The sequence below is a fragment of the Syngnathus acus genome, chromosome 8 (assembly GCF_901709675.1).
Source record: "Syngnathus acus chromosome 8, fSynAcu1.2, whole genome shotgun sequence".
Classification (NCBI taxonomy): domain Eukaryota; kingdom Metazoa; phylum Chordata; class Actinopteri; order Syngnathiformes; family Syngnathidae; genus Syngnathus; species Syngnathus acus.
Genome location: NC_051093.1, coordinates 9,200,601 through 9,219,847, shown reverse-complemented (window position 1 = coordinate 9,219,847; position 19,247 = coordinate 9,200,601). Strand labels below are relative to the sequence as shown.

Below are 19,247 nucleotides of genomic sequence, written 5' to 3'. Positions count from 1 at the left end.
CTTTCTGATATTGGTTGTTTCCTTTTATACAGCTGCACAGTATTTAAAATAAAGCACATGTTTAAAATAACCAGTATCTGTCACCTTATTTCAAAATTAAAAATACTGTATGTGGACATATACCTGTCATGTGAGTCAGTTTTCAATGTGACACAACACAATGATTTGGTGACAATTTTAATGAGGTACAAAAAAAGTGATTTTTTTTTTTCTTTGAAGTCAAAATAAAACATTTTAATTGCAGTTTGTAATTTATATAAGTATATATAAATGCAAATAATTCATTCAAAAAATATTACATGGCTCTACACTGCCCAAAACATTACAAATGAAATGTCAAAATATCCCCCATTTTATTTATTATTATTATTTTTTTTTAAACACCTCTCACTAAATGTGCTCTTGTCAATTTCATTATAGATTGAAAGACAGAAAAGATTTATAGGGCACAAGCAATAAAAACCCAAATAAAAACCACCCCATTTTGCACCTGCATGCGTGTTCCAAACCAAATCAACTTGTCATACTGTCTAGAAAAGTGGTTGGCTGAATTAAGGACCCAAAAGTATTGTGGCACGATACAATATGAAGCATCTTTTAGGTTCTTTTTCTTTTCCCCAGATAAAACTAATGACAGTGTCAAAATAATACACACACCATAATCAACTAAACAAAAGGTTTTTCGTACTCGCCTGAATTACACCCTTGCCATGGTGATATTTTTGTGTGGAAAAATAAAATGGCCGGAGTCAGCCAGTGTTGATAATGGGGAAAGAATCTCTCCCCAAAGAGGAAGATGCAGCGCAGAGATACGTGATAGATGCTAAACCTACTTTATGTACATAATATAAAGCATGAGCACAAATAAACTGAGGCTTCTACTTGTTTGGTCAAGATGTTCATGTAAACCATTTAGACTTATTTATGGAATTCAGTGAAGGTTTGAATAAAAACTGCATGACCAAAATACTTTTTTGCACCACAATAAACCCAGGAAATTTTACCAGTCTAATAGTTGGTTGCCCACCATGCCAACGGTTGAAATACATTCACGCAGAAAACGACTTATGTAGTTCCACCACTGTGTACTTCAGTGCACCCATTCAAAAGCCTTTCTTCCTGTCCAAACACTGTCAAGAATTCATTTTGAAATGGTCGTGGCTATCTGAGGCAGTCACATTGGCTGAAATTGTTGGAACCGCAAATAGGCTGGCAGAAAAAAAAATGAACATAGATTCTGCTGCGGTTTGCTCACTTTTTTTGGTTGTAATGCTTTGGCGCCCCCTGCTGGACATACCCGCACAATGACGTCTTGTGATTGGGCGTGCCGCACTTGACATTTTTTCTTGCTGTATGTGGACTGACTTAGTTTACTGCATACTAACGCTCAGCAGAGTCAGAGTACCTACCGCGGTGATGTCTTTGCAGACATCAGCACCCGAATGCCACAACAGCAATTTATAGCTCACCATTATGTGAGGACATCTCTATTTATGGACTGTAACTATACACAGTCCCGTCATTATTATCTCATGACAGCAGCAGAACTATTTCTGCCGCTGTTTAAAAGCTACTTTCGGCGAAAATACGCTACACTGATTTACAAGTTGCTTTTTTTTTTTTTTTTTTTTTGGGGGGGGGGGAAAAGTGCAAATGTAACAGTTCGACGGGAAAATGACGCAGCTTAATCCTGTCTCGCACAAACGCTCACACCTCTTTTTGGACAAGCTGGAGAGGCTTTGGTGTCCATAGTAACGCTGCTTACAGGAGGACACAGGGGCAGCCACCGCTCTGTTGTTTCCCAGCGTGATGAGTTGGAGGGGGAGGACACTCCATTTCCTGAAATCGTCTGTGGGAGGGGAAGAAAGAGAAATTGGAGTTTGTTTACCTTTTGCTCATGGAAAGTAGAAACGGTTAAATCCGTGCGCGTGTGTTTACAAAAGAACCGAGTCATGAAATAAATACCTGACAATTCGCACGAGCTCCAAGAATGCTTCATCCACATTGTAGCGGTTCTTCGCTGAAGCCTCCATATAGTAGATATGATTTTCTCGGGCAAATGCCTGAGCATCCTCCCTGGAGATCTACGCCACAACAAAAACATACAGTGGAATAAATGCATCAGAAATGACATTTTTAACTGTAGCTTTAATAGTTTGCGCAAAATATACAACAATTACCAATGCGGATTTTTAAAAATGGCCTAAACCTAAATTTGCCTAAATTTGAAAGATGCACAAGGGTGTTAGTTACCACTCTTTGCTGCTCCAGATCTGCCTTGTTTCCAACCAAAAGCATGGGGAAGTCATCCCGATCCTTCACTCGAAGGATTTGAGTGTGAAATTTCTGGACTTCGTGGTAGCTGAGAGGACATAAACACATTTGACACCAGAACAAAACAAGTAGCTTGTTATATACATTATTTTAAAACAGAAACACAATGTCATAACATAGAATTTGAGCTACAATGCTAAAAGACAGACCCAACCGAATTATAGTCAGTGATAAATATTTCGACAATTTTCTTTTTCTCACTAATATTATTCAAGCTTTTAATGCCAAAACAGCTTTACCATTATGTGTCCCCTGTGAAGTTTCATAATTTGCAGCATGTTTTCTGGAGAGGCTAATTTCACTTTTGTAGATATAGGATGATTCACTTATTGCTTAAAATAATAAAATATGTTATCAGCTAGTGGTCTGTTTGCATAGCGTTCAGGCCATGTTTATGCTGATGAAGGAGGACCAGTCTCTGCATAAGATCATCTGAACACATCATCGGCAAAGCAGGCTGCCTTGTGTGCGAGCTATGTCACTTACAAATTCAGGCCTTTAAGTCAGTTCAGATGAACTCATACTAAGCTTTTATAAAAAAATATATATATATATACACAAAAAAAAAAAGACATTGATCCAGATGTGAAGACAAACAACTTCCTTTTCACATGCAGATGTGCTGACCCTTTAAGCTAAGATGACATTAGCCAAGATGAAATATAACAGCCCTTTCCATTAGGTTAAAATGAATATTTCTCGATTGAGTCACTGTGGGCTTGACCACAAACCAACAAATTTGCTGGACACAATGCAGCACCATTTTAGGGAAATTAAACCCTGTATGACTCCAGAGGTTAAAAAAACAAAAAAAAAAAACAAATTGTTCCTTCTGGTACTTCCTTGCAGTGAAAGGACAAGCAAATGAGAAGATAAGTATCACGTATAGGTGCATTATATGTAAAATGCTGAAAACAAGTTTTTGAAGGTGAAATACACACTTACCTCCCCCTGTCGTTGAGTGCAAAGACCAACAAGAAGCCTTCCCCTGAGCGCATGTACTGCTCCCTCATTGCCCCAAATTCCTCCTGACCTGCTGTATCCAAGACTTACAAAAAAACAAAACATAAATGGATTATTATAAATATACATGATCCATATCATTGTAGCCTACAAGTCACGTTTCAAATGTCAAACAAAGTGACACATCATATACGCTACGTCACAAATACACAGGAGCTGCTGTTGCCAATTCAAAAATATTTCAGTTTAAAATTTGCATTCAGTCACCTCATTTTGAGTTTTCACTTCAAACACACACAAGCACAGAGGGATCATGCAAGCCCGGATTCCAACCAATGACCTATGCATTGAGACCAACATGCTAATAAGTCATCACTGTGCACAAAAACTCAATATTGCAGCTTGAACGTTAGCAATGGAACGAATGTAACAGCAGCGCGTGAGAGGAAACTAGAGTTAGGGAAGTTGGACCATTGACAAGTCGGTGTATTTCAGAATGGCCTTTGTGTGTCATTCTGTGTGTGTTGATCCCCACCCTTCGCATCAGCGCTTTGGGCTCGGAATTTTATCCAGGGATTACACCATGTACACTGTTTAACACAAATGCAGTAACTCACGAGCCAAGTGCAAGTCCTAACAAGGGAACAGCCACAGAGCAAACACCGCCTTTGTCATATCACGTCACATTACAACACACCCTCGGCTTTTAAACAAATCCACACCTCACACATCCTTCAGAAGTGTGACTAAGAAGGATATTACAAATCATGGGCAGTGCGGCTTCATCTTACTGTCCAGGCGAGTCTCCTTTCCATCCACAGTGCAAATCTTTGTGTAGGAGTCTTCGATGGTCGGGTCGTAGTCTGACACAAAGTAGGACTAGGGGGAAAGAGAAAACTTGTTATTAAATGCGCTTCCAACACCACCCAGGTCTCTGAGTTTCTTCACCCCAACAAGCCCACTTGTTGCCTCGGGTCAGCTGATCAACTGCTTTATTTGTGTATCCCATTTTTTTATTCCTATTGATTTTACTTCTACTTTTATGACTGACATTTGTGTCTTTTTACTTTTTTTTGCCAAGTATTATTTATGTACTGCATTATACTTGCATGTAAAGTTGGATTGAACTAAAGGTGGCAACTCATTCATGGACAAATAAATCATGCATTTTATTGAGTTGAATTCTACCAACTGCACAAACGTGGTTTTAACAACTTCTACGTCATTTTGTGCAGGGTATAGCGCAATACGGTAAAGTACCGTGCCACCAACAATGTCAATGGAAAGCGAATTTGGAGAAAATGTGTGGGGAGCAAAGAATACGCCACATAACCCCACATTAGCCACCCCCATTCACCATAAATGCCACCCCACATCCACGAGAGCTTTAATTAGACAGCAGCGTGTATAAACTTAGATACAGGGCCATGCATGCTCTATGGGGGATGTTGTAAAAGATCCTACCTGAATGAACTGGATGGTTAGGGCGCTCTTCCCCACTCCTCCACCTCCCACCACCACCAGTTTGAATCTTTCCTCGTCTCCGCTCATTTTTTGAAAAGACTTGTTCACAACAGCAACAAAAATGTCAAGGTAGCCCGCCCGCCCGCCGGCTACAAAGTTCAAAAAGCAAACTCAAAGTCCAAATGAAATCTTTGCACGGCAGAGCAACGCGCGGGCGGTTGGTTGTATGACAAATTCAAACTGCACTTGATAACGTCAAACTCATTTTTACATTCACCTCCACCTGAAAACAGGAGAGAAAAAAATCTCGAGAATGGGAGCAATAAAAGATCAGCACGCCGTTTCTGTAAAGTTCCGCTCTCTGGGAGCAGTTGTTTGGTCGCTTCGCTTCGCTTCTATCAAACTCGGCCTCACCGCAGCTCGCGAGGGCGGAACTGCTTCCTCTTTTCCTTCTGGAGAAAGTCAAGCTAACACAGCACGACGCTATTGAGGCAAATTAGCATAGTCGTGCTAGTCCTCTCGGAAACAGCTCGAGATAACGGAGACAAGCCTTAAACACGCTCTCCTCTCGCCAATTCAAATTTGTCACCGAACAAATTCCACTTTAGTGTGTCAGATACCTTATATGGTCATTGGGAGGAACCGTGACGTCACGTTCACAGCCGCGCGCAAGAGGTAAATGCAGCGCGTGCCCGCGTACCTCGAAAACCCATACGAACTGTGCAATTATGCAGCATCATTTAGTGGGTAGTTTGTTGGATTGAGAACATTGCAAAACACGCTAGCTTTTGTGTATTTATTAACTTCATCTTATGATTTCAAGTTATGTAAAGAGCTCCATTGTGTACTTGAATCTGGCTGTGGGTTGGGAAAAGTGTTCCCTGGGGCAAAAGCACACCTCATCATAAAGTTCTGGGCTAACTTGAAGCAGCTTAGAACGTTAGCGTTTACATATATTTAGCTGCCACAATATTAGGTCGAAAATATGGTAGTACTTATTTTGCAGTTCTTATAAATGCACTTTTTCTAATTGCTCTAGAAATAAATCAAACTCAATTAATGAGAGATGTGGTTGAAATTCAATCTTTAATCATCAGTAAATACTGTACAATTGAGACTAAAGCGACAATGAATGAAAAATATCGCCATCTTACAAACAACAAGATGACAGTGGGGAGGGGGGGGGGGGCAAAATAAGCGGAGAATCATTCTCTCATCCCAGCAATAAATAAACAAGTACCGATTCGTAAATAACCATTCCACTCAGCACCTGTATGGCAAAGCCGGCTGTCCCATCTTGACAGGGTGGGCAAAAACACCCCCCAGTAGCACTCTTTCCCCCCAGTCCAGCAATTTGTTGAGTGTGCAGCTAAGCGGCGAAAGCAGGCCCTGCTCCTCCTTCACTTCAGTGCTGCTGCGTTTTTCCTGTGACGACGGGTTCTGCGTCTCCCCCGCATGCCTACTCGGCGTCTTTGCCTGCAATTTGTCTGCCCTCTTGTGGACACCTCCTGACAAATCACTGCTCTTGGCTTGGCATGTCCCCAAAGGGGTCAGCGAGAGACTGAGGCTTTTGCGTCGGTCAGAAAGAGAAGCGGAAACTGCTGCTGCTGATTTAATTGATACGCAAGAGCTCGGATTGGGTACCCCGAAAGGCGTCTGGATTTCTTGCTGATCACTACTACGAGTCCAAATGTGCTGGTTCCCGTTTGCGTCTGGATTTGAATGTCTCTGCTGGTAGAAATTCTCTCTGTGTGTTTGCATCTCTTCTGACGATCCATCACTGGTAACGCCGGCCTGATTATTGGAATTTACGGAGATGTGATTGTTACTATTGTCGATGTACGACAGGACGTTGTCCAGCTGCTGGCTCGGGATGTCATCGCCAGAGGACTTCTGACGCAGGGTGCCCTGGAAGTGCTGCAGTTGACCCAGGAAGTTGAAATTGGGGGAAATGGAGGGTCGGCGCTCTTTCACAAACCTGCCGAGCGAGCAGACAGCGTTTGGGTGAAGACAGTCAAGCATAGAAACACATTGGTAACATTTTAGAATTGGTCACCATTTACTACAATGACAGAAAAACAGATGGTAGTATAAATGTAAGCAGCCCAACCTGTAGGCGTGGTCCAGATCCATTCCCGAGCTATACATGATGTAGGCGACAGCCAGGGCCGGAGAGCGAGAGATTCCAGCTGCACAGTGAACCAGCACAGAAGCCCCAGAAGACATTGCCGCGTCTGCATAAAGGATCATTCAAAGTGACGTATTTGTGTCTGATCAAATGTTGTCTCAGTGGCAGGTCCTGTCCTGACCGATGAAGCGTAGAGCCTGAGGGATCCAGGGCAGCAGGTCATCCCAGAGGGAGTCATCGATGGGGATGCGGAGGTATCTGGAGCAGGGAAGGAAGGAAGGTCGGGGGCTGCAGCGGCTCACGCTCAACACATAGGAGATCCCCAGAGAAGCCAGTCCATCCTGTTGACACAATTTCAGCTTTCAACCTATTGCATGGCGCATCGTTGTGATGAGGCGCCTGATTACCTGCGTCACATCGCGCTCTGCTCCCAGGTAGAGCCTCGGCAGGATGACGGACAGAGGAGGACGCTCTGTCTCTCCCTCCATGGACCAAACCATATCTACAACACAATAAAGAACGTATTCAGTCATTGGTTCGGTTTGATAAATGCAAATCCATATCTATCGTTTGTACAACAGTATTTGCATCTAGTTCTTGTTTTTTATATGCATTTTTTTTTTTGCAATGCATGATATGCATTTAAAAGCAGATGGACTTTCTTCACTCTTTATAGGTTGCGTTTTAATTTAGTTTGGGTTATTTCCCTGTTGTAAGTTCTCCACAAACTGCAGGAAGTGAAAAAACGTTCTTGCTGCAATTAGGCTTTTATTATTTGCATTGCGTTGCATAGGATTTTTTTTTCAAAAGGATAAATGGATTTAGTTTTTTAAAACGTTATCCACGGAGAACCTGCAACGAGATTATTTCACACAAGAAACTATTCATGCAATTACTCACTGTGATGTCTTTCTTCTAAAAGTGCGTCTTTTTCCCCGCTGGTACAGTCGGCGTCAGTTGCAGGTCTGCAGATTCTTGTGGTCCACACCAGCGACGTCCTGTTTTCTCTCGCTTCTCCCGGAGACTGATTCTAAACGATGAGCTCATCCTCTTACCAACAATAAACCCCGAACGGTGATGTCACCATCAGCCAATCGGATCTGTGCTGGACATCCGCACGCGCAGACGCACAAGAGTGATATCCCCCCCCCCCCCCCTCCCCTCCCCTCCCCTAACAGGGATGCCTGCCGAGTGTCAAGTGGGCGGAGCGTGTCAGACTGTCAGTGCTGCCTCATCACCGACATCTATATGCAAATGAGGGCGGCCAGCTGCATTTTTTACCATTGGGTCAATTCTATCCGAATGAGATGAGCACAGAAGTTGCACACCTAGCTCATTGCATTGAAGTGGTTTGTTGCGGCGCTCAGCAAGTGCGCACATGCACTGCTGCCTGCCTGCATGCTCGCTGCATGATGTCACATTGTGTGTCGCATTGTTTGTTTCGAAAACACCAAGTGAGGAAGGGAAAATCATCCAAATGACCAATTAGAAAGACCTGCAGAAAGGATGTTTTAGGTTGCAAATATAAGATACGAGCCAAACACAACCTTGGCAATAATCAATCAATCCAATGAGAGTCAATACATGTTTTTTAGTCAGTGTTGTCAAATCTCATATATGGGTTGCCTGGTCTATGATAGATCATTTTTATTTGATTTACTAATGCTGTTGAAATGAACTACTTTGCACAGTAGCGTAATTTGGAATAAAAAAAAATTTCATGGCGTAAGAGCGAAACAATAAAACACGGGAAGCGTCATGTTTGATATATGGCATAGTTTTACTTTCACATTTTTCATTACAGAGTAAATCTTATTTCTAACACAGGTATTGGACTTTTTTTTTTTTCTTTTAACATCAATACATGAGGCTGCATTAGCTAGTGGATACTGCATAGACAAACACACACACACACACTCACACAGGATGACAAAAAGACAACTCGGCTTTCCACTGTATTGTGATTGCTGTGCAGCCACAGATTGTAATGTGCCAATGTCTCCGAAATGTCTCAGATTTGTTTTTCTTACCTGCTTCCAGTCTCACTCAATTTCTCACATAAACAGAGTCTCTTTTAGTTATGACGGACAACTCTAGTACTCTTCTACTGCTGCTTTGTGCAAGAGGAAGCCCAAGAAAGAATATCAAAGCTGTGACTGTGTGAATATTAATGTTTGGAAAGTGGCCCTGCTTCTTGAAAAAGTGCTCACGAGAAGATTCTGGATGTACATTGGAACGGTACATCAAGTCAAAATTAGCACGTAGTGAGCATCATGAAGGACTGCTTTATCTGATAGCTTTTATATATTCTCCAAAGGTTTGTGATTGTGTTCGATGAAAGAAAAAGACAATTGGGCATCACTTCAAAACCAATCTTGAAGTTGGATCGCAGAGCAGTTCCACCTGGACAGAGAAGTCCTAACTGTTGGGACTCTGAAAACGTCGACCCTTACTTCACTATCATTTGTTACCGGGGGTGGGAGGGGGCAGCCTGGGCTCGTTCATCTAAGCCAACTGCTCGATGGGAATGTCTAGGAAAGCAATCAAGTAACACTGCCGCATATTTACAGACACACCAACAAACAAATCATCAAGGTCATTGAAATATAGGGCTACTCGTTACAGAGCCCCACGAGAGAGAATCCGATTATTCACACTAGGGGACTCATGCTGGAGGACCCCAAAACGCCTTTAAGTGCAATTTCACTGGCCTATGATCATTGGGGAATGCTAGAAATTAGAGTGCTGGATGGACCTTCAGGTCTCCCTTCATTATTGGGCCCGACGAGGGGCCACAAGGAACCACTTGTGCATTCGTGCATGTGTGTGTGTGTCTGTGTCTGTGTCTAAGACAGGAGACAATGGGGCTATGTGTATGGCCAATACTACCTCTCGTTTGACTTCAAGGAATGATCTACCGATTGATCAAAAATAAGACAAACACACGCGCAAACACACACACATGCCCACACACTGTACAGATAGCATCAGAAATACAGAGCAACCAGGAGAAAGCAGAGCACACTGTGGGATACACACACACACACACTCACATTCGCACGCACACACACACACACGCACTTCCACACTCCTGGTCGCGCACGGCAGCTACACAGGTAAACACCATAAAGAAAAACGATAATGTAGCATTATGTTAATAAACAAATTGAAGATGAACTTGAATTAGAATAATGACAATAATATGGTCACCAAAACAGTGACTGCTTTTTCCCTTATGTAGGTTACACCTTTTTTTTTCGTAATAAAGAACCTTTGTTGGTAGGAGGAAGAGAAGTGTGGCAGGAGAGGGGGAGGGCTCGCTGGTGGGGGAGGTGGGAGTACTGGTCTTGATAAAGTTCTGGAACTCTGGCTATTCTAGAACTGCTGGGCCAGTAACTCGCAGAGACGCCTCGACACAGAGTCCTTGCTGCAGCGCAGGGTCAGTCGGTACATCTGTGCACACGCACACACATGCATTGTAGCTCGTTTTTTCACGGAAATTCAATTCCGGGTATATGCTTCATCAGAATTTATTCCCAGTATTTGCTTTATGAGGAAGTATTTAACGGCAAAAACAGAATTTAAAATGTCTGCAGTGAAGTGTGGAAACAGAGTTCGAACTGATCTGCTCAGCTACATTTCATGTACATATAAACAACTGCATGTTGTACCTGTGCCTGGGCATTGGGCTCCAGTCTTAGGAGGCAGCCAACTTGCTGACCCTTGGTCTGGATCACTCCAGCAGACACGTAGTTCTCTGGATTTGGATCGACATTGTCCAGCAGGGCCGCTCCTAATCCCAATAGCTGCAAGCAAGAGTGCCACCACAAACATGAACACTGCTGAAAACCTCTCAAAAAAAAAATATAGCGTGAGAAAGCACCAAGAGAAGACTGACGTACCTTAGCCTTGAGTACTTCTGTGTCCATGCTGTGGTTGGCCTTAAAAATCTTTTGTGCTTCTTGCTGAGGCCTGAGGGCAATAAACACAAAATGTTTTACTCGTAAACCTGGAAAGTGACGAAATACTTACTGGGCCCCAAACTTACTGGCTAAGTTGTTTCCAACGCTGGAAGAAATCATTTGAGGACATTTCAGTTGGCTGGAAGAATTTGTTGATGGTGACGGGCAGCTTGAGAGTCAAGTTTTGCAGAGCTCCTCCATATCTGTAACAAAGACATTGTTGCACGGCTGCTTTTGAAAGAGGAGCCAATCACAGTTTGATTCTTCACACAAAGTATTGAGGAGGTACCACTGTACTTTTCTGATATGGGTTATTCTGAATCCTGATTCAGCTCACCTGAACTTGATGTTAAGTAACGGAGCATCGGAAAAGTCAGTCAGACACTCGATGTTGAGGACCTGCTGGATCTGGGCACCTCCTTCTACCAGCGGTTCTACTTGTTTGGTTTGAATGTTAAGCTGTGACTTGCCGTCAAGGAACATTCGATTGACGCTACCTCAGATGCCGTCGTAAAACGTTTGCCACAACACGGCGCAGGTGAATGCGTTTTCCAGCAAGACTGGATGATTTGCAAAGGCAAAAGATCATCCTGGTTCAAAAAAGCTTTTGTGCAATCCATCGACGAGAGAAATGAAAGGATATGAGACTGGAGCTCTCCAGGACAGCTGACTGTGGTAGTGAAGCTGGCAAATTGCACCGACGTCTTATTCCCGTAAAACAAGTACATTCTCCCTATGAGAAAGAAACAACTTGTTTGTTAACACAGCATGTTTATGTTTTTTTGTTTTTTAAAGACCAATCTTCTCGAAACCTTTTTATTACTCACCAAGATTTTGACGATATTCTGACTTGATGCCAATCTGTAGGAGCTGATTCTCAAACAAAACACCGTTGTTCTTGCACACAAACCTGTTGAATAAAAACAGCCGGACAGACATTAGAAAATTGATGGATGGATATTCAGAACCCCCCCTCCCAAAAAAAGAAGCAAACCAAAAACAACACCACCATGCTATTTGTGGTCGGGCCTGGTCCCGATTTCCTGCTAGTATTAAGTTAAAAAAAAGTGAATAAACAACAACTGCAAAAAAAAAAAAAAAAAAGAAATTAAATGATTATTAAAATAAAATTATTCACACAGATTTATCTTCAACACGCCAGCTAATGCGTCACGTGGCAATCATGCAGAGTCAGGCAAATGCAAAAAAAACAAAGCTTTTAAAAGAGAAAGGGCTTACTTGTTAAGGAGTTCATCAGCCTCAGACAGAGGGGGAGCGGTATCCTCAGAGGGAGGAGCAGAGCTGAAAGATAGCGCAAGGATGTAGACAGCCCACAGGAGAAGAAAAGAGTGAGGTGTTTGAAGAAACCAAAAAGGCGTCCACACATGCGCAATGTGATGGAAATTTGTTAGGAGCATGAGAAGAAAAAGGAGAAAGAGATCAAATGCAAAGATGGTTAGTAATGTCCAAACAGAGATTGTTAAACAAACAGACAAACACGATGACTACAAACACCAATGTATTTGGACATTTTCTGTTGTTTTGGTCGAATATTAATCATTAATCGAGATGACACAGACTGCACTGGAATACGATTCAATCTTGGACTTGACTAGGTCACAATTTGGACAAACATGCAACACAAGCGCGACCCTAAAAAGGCGCACACGGTATTAAATCAACACTTTATCTGTTTGTGGGTTGCAGGACAGAATCGAAATCCAAAAGAAGAGAAAATGAATCACTTTCCAAATACATTTCGACACAGGCACAGTTCACATGGTCCAAGCAGTACAGCGCACAGGCTACAGATATGCAGTAGCTTGATGCCAGAAAATCATTTGGTATGCAAAACACATTTTCATTTGTGCCTGACAGATTTTGTGTGTGTGTGTAACATTATTGCACATCTATAGATATGGGGTGGTCATGTTTAACAAATGTACTAGAAAAACCGCAAAAAAAAAAGGTTTATGCCCATCGGCCTTAATTAACAGCCTTAACAATAACCCATCCAGTGGAATGGTTCAACAAGCTACTCATGAATACAAGCATTTATAAAACAATACTACAGTCAATTGTAGCAATGCCATTATGACACTATCACGATGTCATAATTGTGATTTTCTAGTTGTAGTTTACTACAGGGGCCCTTACTCCGAGTCACCAGAACTCTCCACCAATAAGGCGTCAGAGGTCTCGGTGGGCTGTTCCAGATCTCTGTCAATGTCCGATCACGGTATAGGACAGAGGACAGACGTACATTCAAACCAAAACACACACACACACACATGCGCGCGCCCACAGATACACACGCACGCAGGAAAATGGAGAGAAGGAAAAAAGAGAAAAAGACCAAAGACAAGTCACATACACAAGAAGTTAAAAACAAATAGACAAGTCGAGAAAACCTGCCAAGCAGGGAGAAGAATAGACATGACCACTACTATCTCTTTGTCGTCACCAAAGCCAATTCCGATTGCACTTACACGGTCCCCTCATCATCAGAGGACTGACTTGTATTGTAGCCTGGCAAGTCAGGAATTAGTCAGGTTACCGTCCGTAACCTTGTTACTTAGGGACCACGGAGAAGATTGATCTCCTCAATTGACTTGGCAACAACACACACGTTGACATTTGCCGTGCGACATAAGGCTGCTCTGAAAGCGGCTCCAACTGGACTTTGGCTAACAGGCATCAACATCTGCTCATGAGGTTGACCTTCACCTTAGAAAGCCGTCGTCATTAACTGCAGCAGAGGGTGCGGCGGGCCCTGCTTCGGAGAACACATCCACCAACAGGCTGCCGGCACTGGTTGGCGCGGCGCCAACGGGAGGACCGGCTCGAATCCCGAGGAGGTCCGCCGATGGTGATGGGGTGGACTGAAAGAAAAAGTACACTTGCAACGTGCCGTTTGATTGATCGCCTCTGTGCAATCGAATGCTGTCTGAGCAGCAGAGTTGACTCACGGCATTGGAGGCCGCCATTGCTGAGGTGTCTGGACCCCGCTCACCGCCTCCGTTCAGCTCCCCACCCTCCCGCTTGCTGTCCTCCAGGTCTGTCACAGCCACTGCACCAGGCCCCTTTTTCTTCTTGAGTTTTGCCAAAATGGAAGACTCCCTTTCAGGGAAAGGAGGCATCTCTTCCAGAACAGTGGCCTAGGAAAACAAAAGCATTGACTCCTGTGGTAGACTTTGTAACAGTCCTCATTGGACTCATTGGATACTAACCTTGTCATGGTCATGAGTTTAAGTAGTGACCAAAAAAGAATAAGGTTGTAGATTCACAACAAAATACAGTGTGGCAAAAAAGTATTTAGTCAGCACCTGTTCAATATCACCCACTTAAAATGCGGACAAGTCTGTAATTTTCATCATACGTATATTTAGCCATATTTGAAACATTACCTCTGAAAGTTATGACACATACTATCAAATATTAAAAACAAAGACTAAATTACCAAGACATCGGTGCTGGCAATAGACGAGAGCTTCAAATACTCCACAGCACGCTGCTGCAGCTCTACATCAGAATTGCGAATCTGGCTATCGCAGCGAAGAACCTCCTGAATGGTGGCCTTGGTCTCTGGGAACAAGTTGATAAACTTGATGTAAGCAGACAACAGCAGGGCCCGAGTCGGCACAGAGCACAGGTGGAACTTGGAGTGAAGGAGGTTGAACTGGACCAGGGGGCTGGATAACAGAACACAACACGGGACTTTTTATTTCACCTCAATATTTAAAGAAAGAAAGAAAGAAAAATAAATGCCTCGTACCTGGAGCGGGGGTCACCAGCAATGAGATTACCAAACTCTCCAAGAATGTAGCCTCCAACTTTCACCATGTTCTCATGACAGGCAGGTGCTTGCAAGGCCTGGAAGAAACAGTCACTTCATTTTTTGTCGTTATGATTATTAATTACATTGCCCAAGTTGAAAACATTGCATCCCAAATATTTTTTATTTTAAACATGTTGAATTGATTTGACAAAGAAACCAGCACCAATTGAATCATTTTTGTCTTTACAATTTCGATCAAAGTAGTAGTACCTCAAAGACCGTCTTGGCAGCGTAGCCTTGCACGTCATCACGATTGATGACAATCTGGATGACACGGTACCATACCTCTTCACTGACATAATCGCCAGCGATGCGAATGAGGTTGAGAATGGTGTCGACGTACCAGGAGTAATCGACAGCGTACTTTTCGGCCAGGATAGCTACTTTGAGGACCTGGAAAACAAAACGCAGCTCGTTCGTTGATACGATTGTTTAGACATTGAGTTTGTTTTGTGTGAATAAAATTTTATTTGAGTCAAGCTACAAATTACAAACTACTGAATCGCTGTTGTCTGTGATGAATGGACTCGCATGTCAGGTACTTTAAAAAAAAAAACATGTAGGATCGTAATGCATTACTGAGAATTTCCAGTCACCAAATAGAGAGCAAAAAACAAACAAACACATTCTTAATTGCAACATTTCCACACACCATTTCCTCCCTGATGGAGTAATCAGCCGTCTCAAGGTAGCTGAGCATCTCAGCTACAATCTGCTTGGCATTGCTGCGATCACACATGGCGTACAGCAGATCTGCCGCCCTTTGGCGAACACTCACATCCCGCTCAGTCTGCAGAAAGATAATTGGTGGGGGAAAAAAAAAAAAAAAAAAAAAAGGGTGGGGAAAGATTCAGCAAGAGTATTAGCATGAGTGCCCTTGTCAATAAGACTCACAGTTAATTGTGTGTTATTTTTAAAGCCAGTTGTGTGTAAAAGGTTGCGATCAATCACCTTGAGCGCATTGATGACGGTCTCAATGTGCGTCTTGACTGCTTCATGAGAAAACTCTGAGCTGGCCAACGTACACATGCTTTCCAGAGCCAAGTAGCGCAGGTTAGTCTCTCGGTGCTGCAGGAACTGACCCAGCTGGTTGCAGGCTCGCACCAGCAGATTTGGCTCACTGCGGGACAAAACATGACATCAGTTTCAAAAATTGACATGGAAAATGATGCTCCAAATGCTCACCTGTCATAGTGGATGATCAGGGAAATTGCCTCAAAGAGGATAGCATTCTTGGCATTAGAATGCTGGACTTTCTTTGACTTGGGTGGCTCCTGAGCCTTGTTGAGGATGGTCTCCAAACACTCCACCAGACGACCCTTCACAGCGCCATCCTCTGGTGGAGGATAGCACTGCAGCAAGCGCAGCAGCTTACAAGACAGCCACGGCGCCGGGACAAAGTAGTAGGTGTAATCTTGCAGGTCGGTGGAGGCTGATGAGACAATCTAAAGAAGCACAGGACAATATTTTAGAAGCTTCCTTCTTGGAAATCAAATGTGCCCGTGTCACAGTTAATGCTAATTACTCACCCTGCTGAGTCGTGACACTGCCAGGGAAACACAGGTCTTAAACTCATCTGGATTCTTCTGGCTCAAACAGGTGATGAGAGAAATAGCTGCTGTCACCACACCCTACAAAGATGAAAATTAAAAAGGTAAATAAATAAATTTGATAGAATTTAATCAAATAAAAGAGGGCAGCAGTGGATGTACCAAATTGGAGTAGTCCATTCAACAACTTGGCTTCATTCAACAATGCACTTACCATGTGTTGGTCATTAAGAAGGTGCACCACGCGGGATGTCCATTCTCCCATCAGCACCAAGTCCGGGGACGTTTTATAGAGCCGCAGAAGACACAGGGCGGCAGATTGTTTCACACTGTCCATCGTATCACTATGGCACATGACCATCAAGTTACGTGTCATCTTAAAGACGTTTGAATGGAGTTCAAACAAGTCACACTCACCCAGCGACCAAGATGCGGGGGATTTCACTGGCAAAGGCCTCGGCCATCTCACGACTGCCCACGTTGGCAATGCAGTGAAGTGCCAGGCACATGAAAGTGGGGTTGCGGCTGCACAGGTCGTTTTTGATGGCATTGTTAATCAGACGGATGAGTTCACTGTTGCTGTTGACCAGAACTGAGATGAACAGGTAGCCCTGGAGAAATGGTCAATTGATTGAGGGAGATCCAAGCACAGTAGCAGAGATCTTTCCACCTAACCGACTCGAAACACAGAACTATATAATGCGCTGTATTAATCGACTCCAGCTGCTGAGTGAAGATTGAACAGTAGATGGCAGTATGCTTTAATTTGTAAATAATATGGGGAGGGGGCAAACATTTTGTTTGGGGAAAAACTCTTATTAGTGGTGTAGCTACATTTTTTCAACCGTTCTGATGTCAATTTGAAGTGCCACAGTTTAGAAACAAATGCTCGGAGGAACTTACAATCTGCTTTTCCGTGTATTTATTGGAACTCAGCAGGTTGACGGCCTCCATGTGCCCAAAGTCGATGTCGTGGCCAAGCAGAAAGATAAAGAGCAGCTTACAGACATATTTCTTCTTGCTGTAGCCATCAAGAGCTTTGTCCCCTTTAAATTTGGAGCGAATGTTAGCCAGCTCTTTATTGATCCGCTTGATTTCAGCTTCCTTGCTTTTACCTGGTGTGCAAAAGACAATGGCACATTGCAAGTCATTTATTTGAGCCTATAGCATTCATTAAAAAAAAAAAAAAAAGTACAGAAGCTCTAACAAGATGTTAAAAAAAACAGGATATTTAAAAAAAAAATATATATATATATATGTCATCTATAGCTGTCTTAAGTTTGGTGGGTGAAAGAGTCACAAGTAAGAGAGTCCATTCCAGATGACTATGGGCTCGACCTCAACAGTTCCAGTAAATTCCATTGTAATAAATCACAATGATAATTATGTAACCAACAAAGAATGACTTCAACACACTTGACCAATAATTTATGTGTGCAATATGTTACTACCTTTAAAGGCATATTTATATCGAGTGTTTTCATGGAAAAAAAAAAAGAATAAATAAATAAATGCAACTAAACATTTGTATTGGCATTCTGGGGTGTATTTGAATACTTAAATTTCGCAACATTATCATAACCGATGCACTGTAGTGGAAAAGTGGATTGTTTTGTAGATGTCATTTGACAATAACCACCCCCAAAATACACATTGGAATGTGTTAATGCTTTTCTAACATAGCATGGGACCAAAGTGGAAAGGCGACAGTGGATGGCTATTCTGCACTTGAATGGAAACACAAAAAAACATGACTAGACTAAACAATCTTAAAACAGAAGGTTAGGCAGGACATGTTACAACCCGAAAACGCCAAACGATTTTATCAGCTTTAGTGGATGACTGCCAACAAGCAAGCAAGCAAAAAATGAAAAAGAAAGGTCACTTACAATTCCTTATGTCCGAAATGAAAACCGCTAATCCGCGCATTCCATCTCCCTTCGACACAGCCGGCATTTTTGCAGCTTTTTATTCGGCCTGAAAGTGGAAAAATATCCGCTGTTGGTCAGCTTCTTCGATGAAGTGAACGATGGGCAACTTGAAGTGCAGGGCGAGCTAGCTACTTAGCACTGCCACGATCGTAAAAAAACTTTATGATTTAGTGTTTTCTGATTATGTTGCTTTGAGTATATGCAAGGCTCGATGGCCTTGATTGTAATATTCGCTGGATGGTAGTGATCAAGGCGAAGCTCGGTAAATAAACCTTATCCCCCGTTAACTGGCTCGTTTCCGCTGGCTATATGTCAAGCTATTTCATTCAATCCTTCTCGAGCGAGGATTAAACGCAAAGAACGCGACACACGGCCACAGTTGAAATGTACTTTATATTAATACCACACGCGGCGTTGATATCTAACGATGGCAAAACCTGGGGGCGTAATGGAAAAGACCGCACGAGAATTCGCCGTTAAGTCGCCCTCGAGTCACAAGCAGCGTAAAGCTAGCTCAACAGCTAGCTAGCTGGCTGGCTGGCTAGCGATAGCGTTCAAATACTGCAATACATCCCTGGTTGAGCGAAACAACACTTGCTGTTTTTGTCAGCCACCGATGTAAAGCGTAGCTGCGGTGTCTTTATCGGACGACAAAGAATGGTAAAGAAAATCTAGCGTAAAATTTCTGCCCGTTCTAATTCTCCGAGTCTTTACCCCGCTGCCTGGATCAAGCTCGTGACAGCAGCAGCACTACAGCGTGACCGCGCGACGCCCTCGTGAACGCGTACGCTCCTTCAGTTCAGCAAACATGCTTCCCCCCGGTCCATTATCTACCCAAAGTCCCTGTAGAGTGTAGAGCGAAAATAGGAATGTCTGATAAATTGGACACGCCACAAAGAACACTATGCTTAACAAGAATGCCAGACTCTTAATTAATAAAACATTCTCAAATTAGAGGGAGACGATTACAATACCAAACCTTTGGCTTTATTTCCAAATTGGAAATAACATTGACAATAACATGCCCCTGTAGGTAAGTAAATATTTACAACAACAACAACAACAACAAACAAAGAT

The 19,247-nt window shown here is 42.9% G+C and overlaps 3 protein-coding genes across 6 annotated transcripts; all 3 read right to left on the bottom strand.

The window, feature by feature from the left end:
• Positions 1–615: 615 nt before the first annotated feature.
• Positions 616–5,387, bottom strand: rras (RAS related). Its single transcript, XM_037256093.1, has 6 exons — positions 4,762–5,387; positions 4,089–4,176; positions 3,280–3,382; positions 2,254–2,362; positions 1,966–2,084; positions 616–1,849 (listed from the first exon to the last, which is right to left on the bottom strand). Exons 1-6 carry the CDS (start codon positions 4,846–4,848, stop codon positions 1,762–1,764), a joined length of 594 nt encoding a protein of 197 aa, XP_037111988.1. The 5' UTR covers positions 4,849–5,387; the 3' UTR covers positions 616–1,761.
• Positions 5,388–5,828: 441 nt separating this feature from the next.
• On the bottom strand, positions 5,829–7,919 carry si:ch211-195b15.8 (dual specificity protein phosphatase 16). The gene is made up of 5 exons (XM_037256025.1): positions 7,790–7,919; positions 7,297–7,391; positions 7,071–7,230; positions 6,872–6,995; positions 5,829–6,739 (listed from the first exon to the last, which is right to left on the bottom strand). Exons 2-5 carry the CDS (start codon positions 7,387–7,389, stop codon positions 6,025–6,027), a joined length of 1,092 nt encoding a protein of 363 aa, XP_037111920.1. The 5' UTR covers positions 7,390–7,391; positions 7,790–7,919; the 3' UTR covers positions 5,829–6,024.
• A 733-nt stretch (positions 7,920–8,652) lies between these two features.
• ap2a1 (adaptor related protein complex 2 subunit alpha 1) lies at positions 8,653–18,971 on the bottom strand. 4 transcript variants are annotated; one of them, XM_037255832.1, is made up of 23 exons: positions 18,885–18,971; positions 18,129–18,216; positions 17,143–17,354; positions 16,657–16,850; positions 16,454–16,583; positions 16,219–16,320; positions 15,875–16,134; positions 15,641–15,809; positions 15,342–15,479; positions 14,900–15,082; positions 14,627–14,724; positions 14,312–14,543; positions 13,821–14,009; positions 13,579–13,733; positions 13,009–13,071; positions 12,091–12,153; positions 11,679–11,761; positions 11,495–11,584; positions 11,189–11,312; positions 10,938–11,054; positions 10,792–10,861; positions 10,561–10,695; positions 8,653–10,342 (listed from the first exon to the last, which is right to left on the bottom strand). In XM_037255832.1, the coding sequence occupies exons 2-23, from the start codon at positions 18,193–18,195 to the stop codon at positions 10,265–10,267; spliced, it is 2,952 nt and encodes a 983-aa protein (XP_037111727.1). In that variant the 5' UTR covers positions 18,196–18,216; positions 18,885–18,971; the 3' UTR covers positions 8,653–10,264. The 4 variants fall into 4 exon arrangements, with proteins under 4 accessions (XP_037111727.1, XP_037111726.1, XP_037111728.1 ...); XM_037255831.1 differs by having other exon boundaries at positions 18,129–18,930; XM_037255833.1 differs by lacking the exon at positions 13,009–13,071 and having other exon boundaries at positions 18,129–18,930.
• Positions 18,972–19,247: the final 276 nt, after the last annotated feature.

Excerpts from the sequence above, each read along its gene's own strand:
- si:ch211-195b15.8 (XM_037256025.1), bottom strand. The coding sequence starts at position 7,389 with ATGGTTTGGTCCATGGAGGGAGAGACAGAGCGTCCTCCTCTGTCCGTC. Across the intron at positions 7,231-7,296 it reads CAGAGCGCGATGTGACGCAG|GATGGACTGGCTTCTCTGGG; the intron begins GTAATCAGGCGC and ends TTGTGTCAACAG. Across the intron at positions 6,740-6,871 it reads GATCTGGACCACGCCTACAG|GTTTGTGAAAGAGCGCCGAC; the intron begins GTTGGGCTGCTT and ends CTCGCTCGGCAG.
- rras (XM_037256093.1), bottom strand. The coding sequence starts at position 4,848 with ATGAGCGGAGACGAGGAAAGATTCAAACTGGTGGTGGTGGGAGGTGGA. Across the intron at positions 3,383-4,088 it reads AAAGGAGACTCGCCTGGACA|TCTTGGATACAGCAGGTCAG; the intron begins GTAAGATGAAGC and ends TTTTTTTGTAAG. Across the intron at positions 2,085-2,253 it reads ATCTGGAGCAGCAAAGAGTG|ATCTCCAGGGAGGATGCTCA; the intron begins GTAACTAACACC and ends GTTGTGGCGTAG.
- ap2a1 (XM_037255832.1), bottom strand. The coding sequence starts at position 18,195 with ATGCCGGCTGTGTCGAAGGGAGATGGAATGCGCGGATTAGCGGTTTTC. Across the intron at positions 16,135-16,218 it reads CAGTGTCACGACTCAGCAGG|ATTGTCTCATCAGCCTCCAC; the intron begins GTGAGTAATTAG and ends GTGCTTCTTTAG. Across the intron at positions 15,480-15,640 it reads CCGTCATCAATGCGCTCAAG|ACTGAGCGGGATGTGAGTGT; the intron begins GTGATTGATCGC and ends ATCTTTCTGCAG.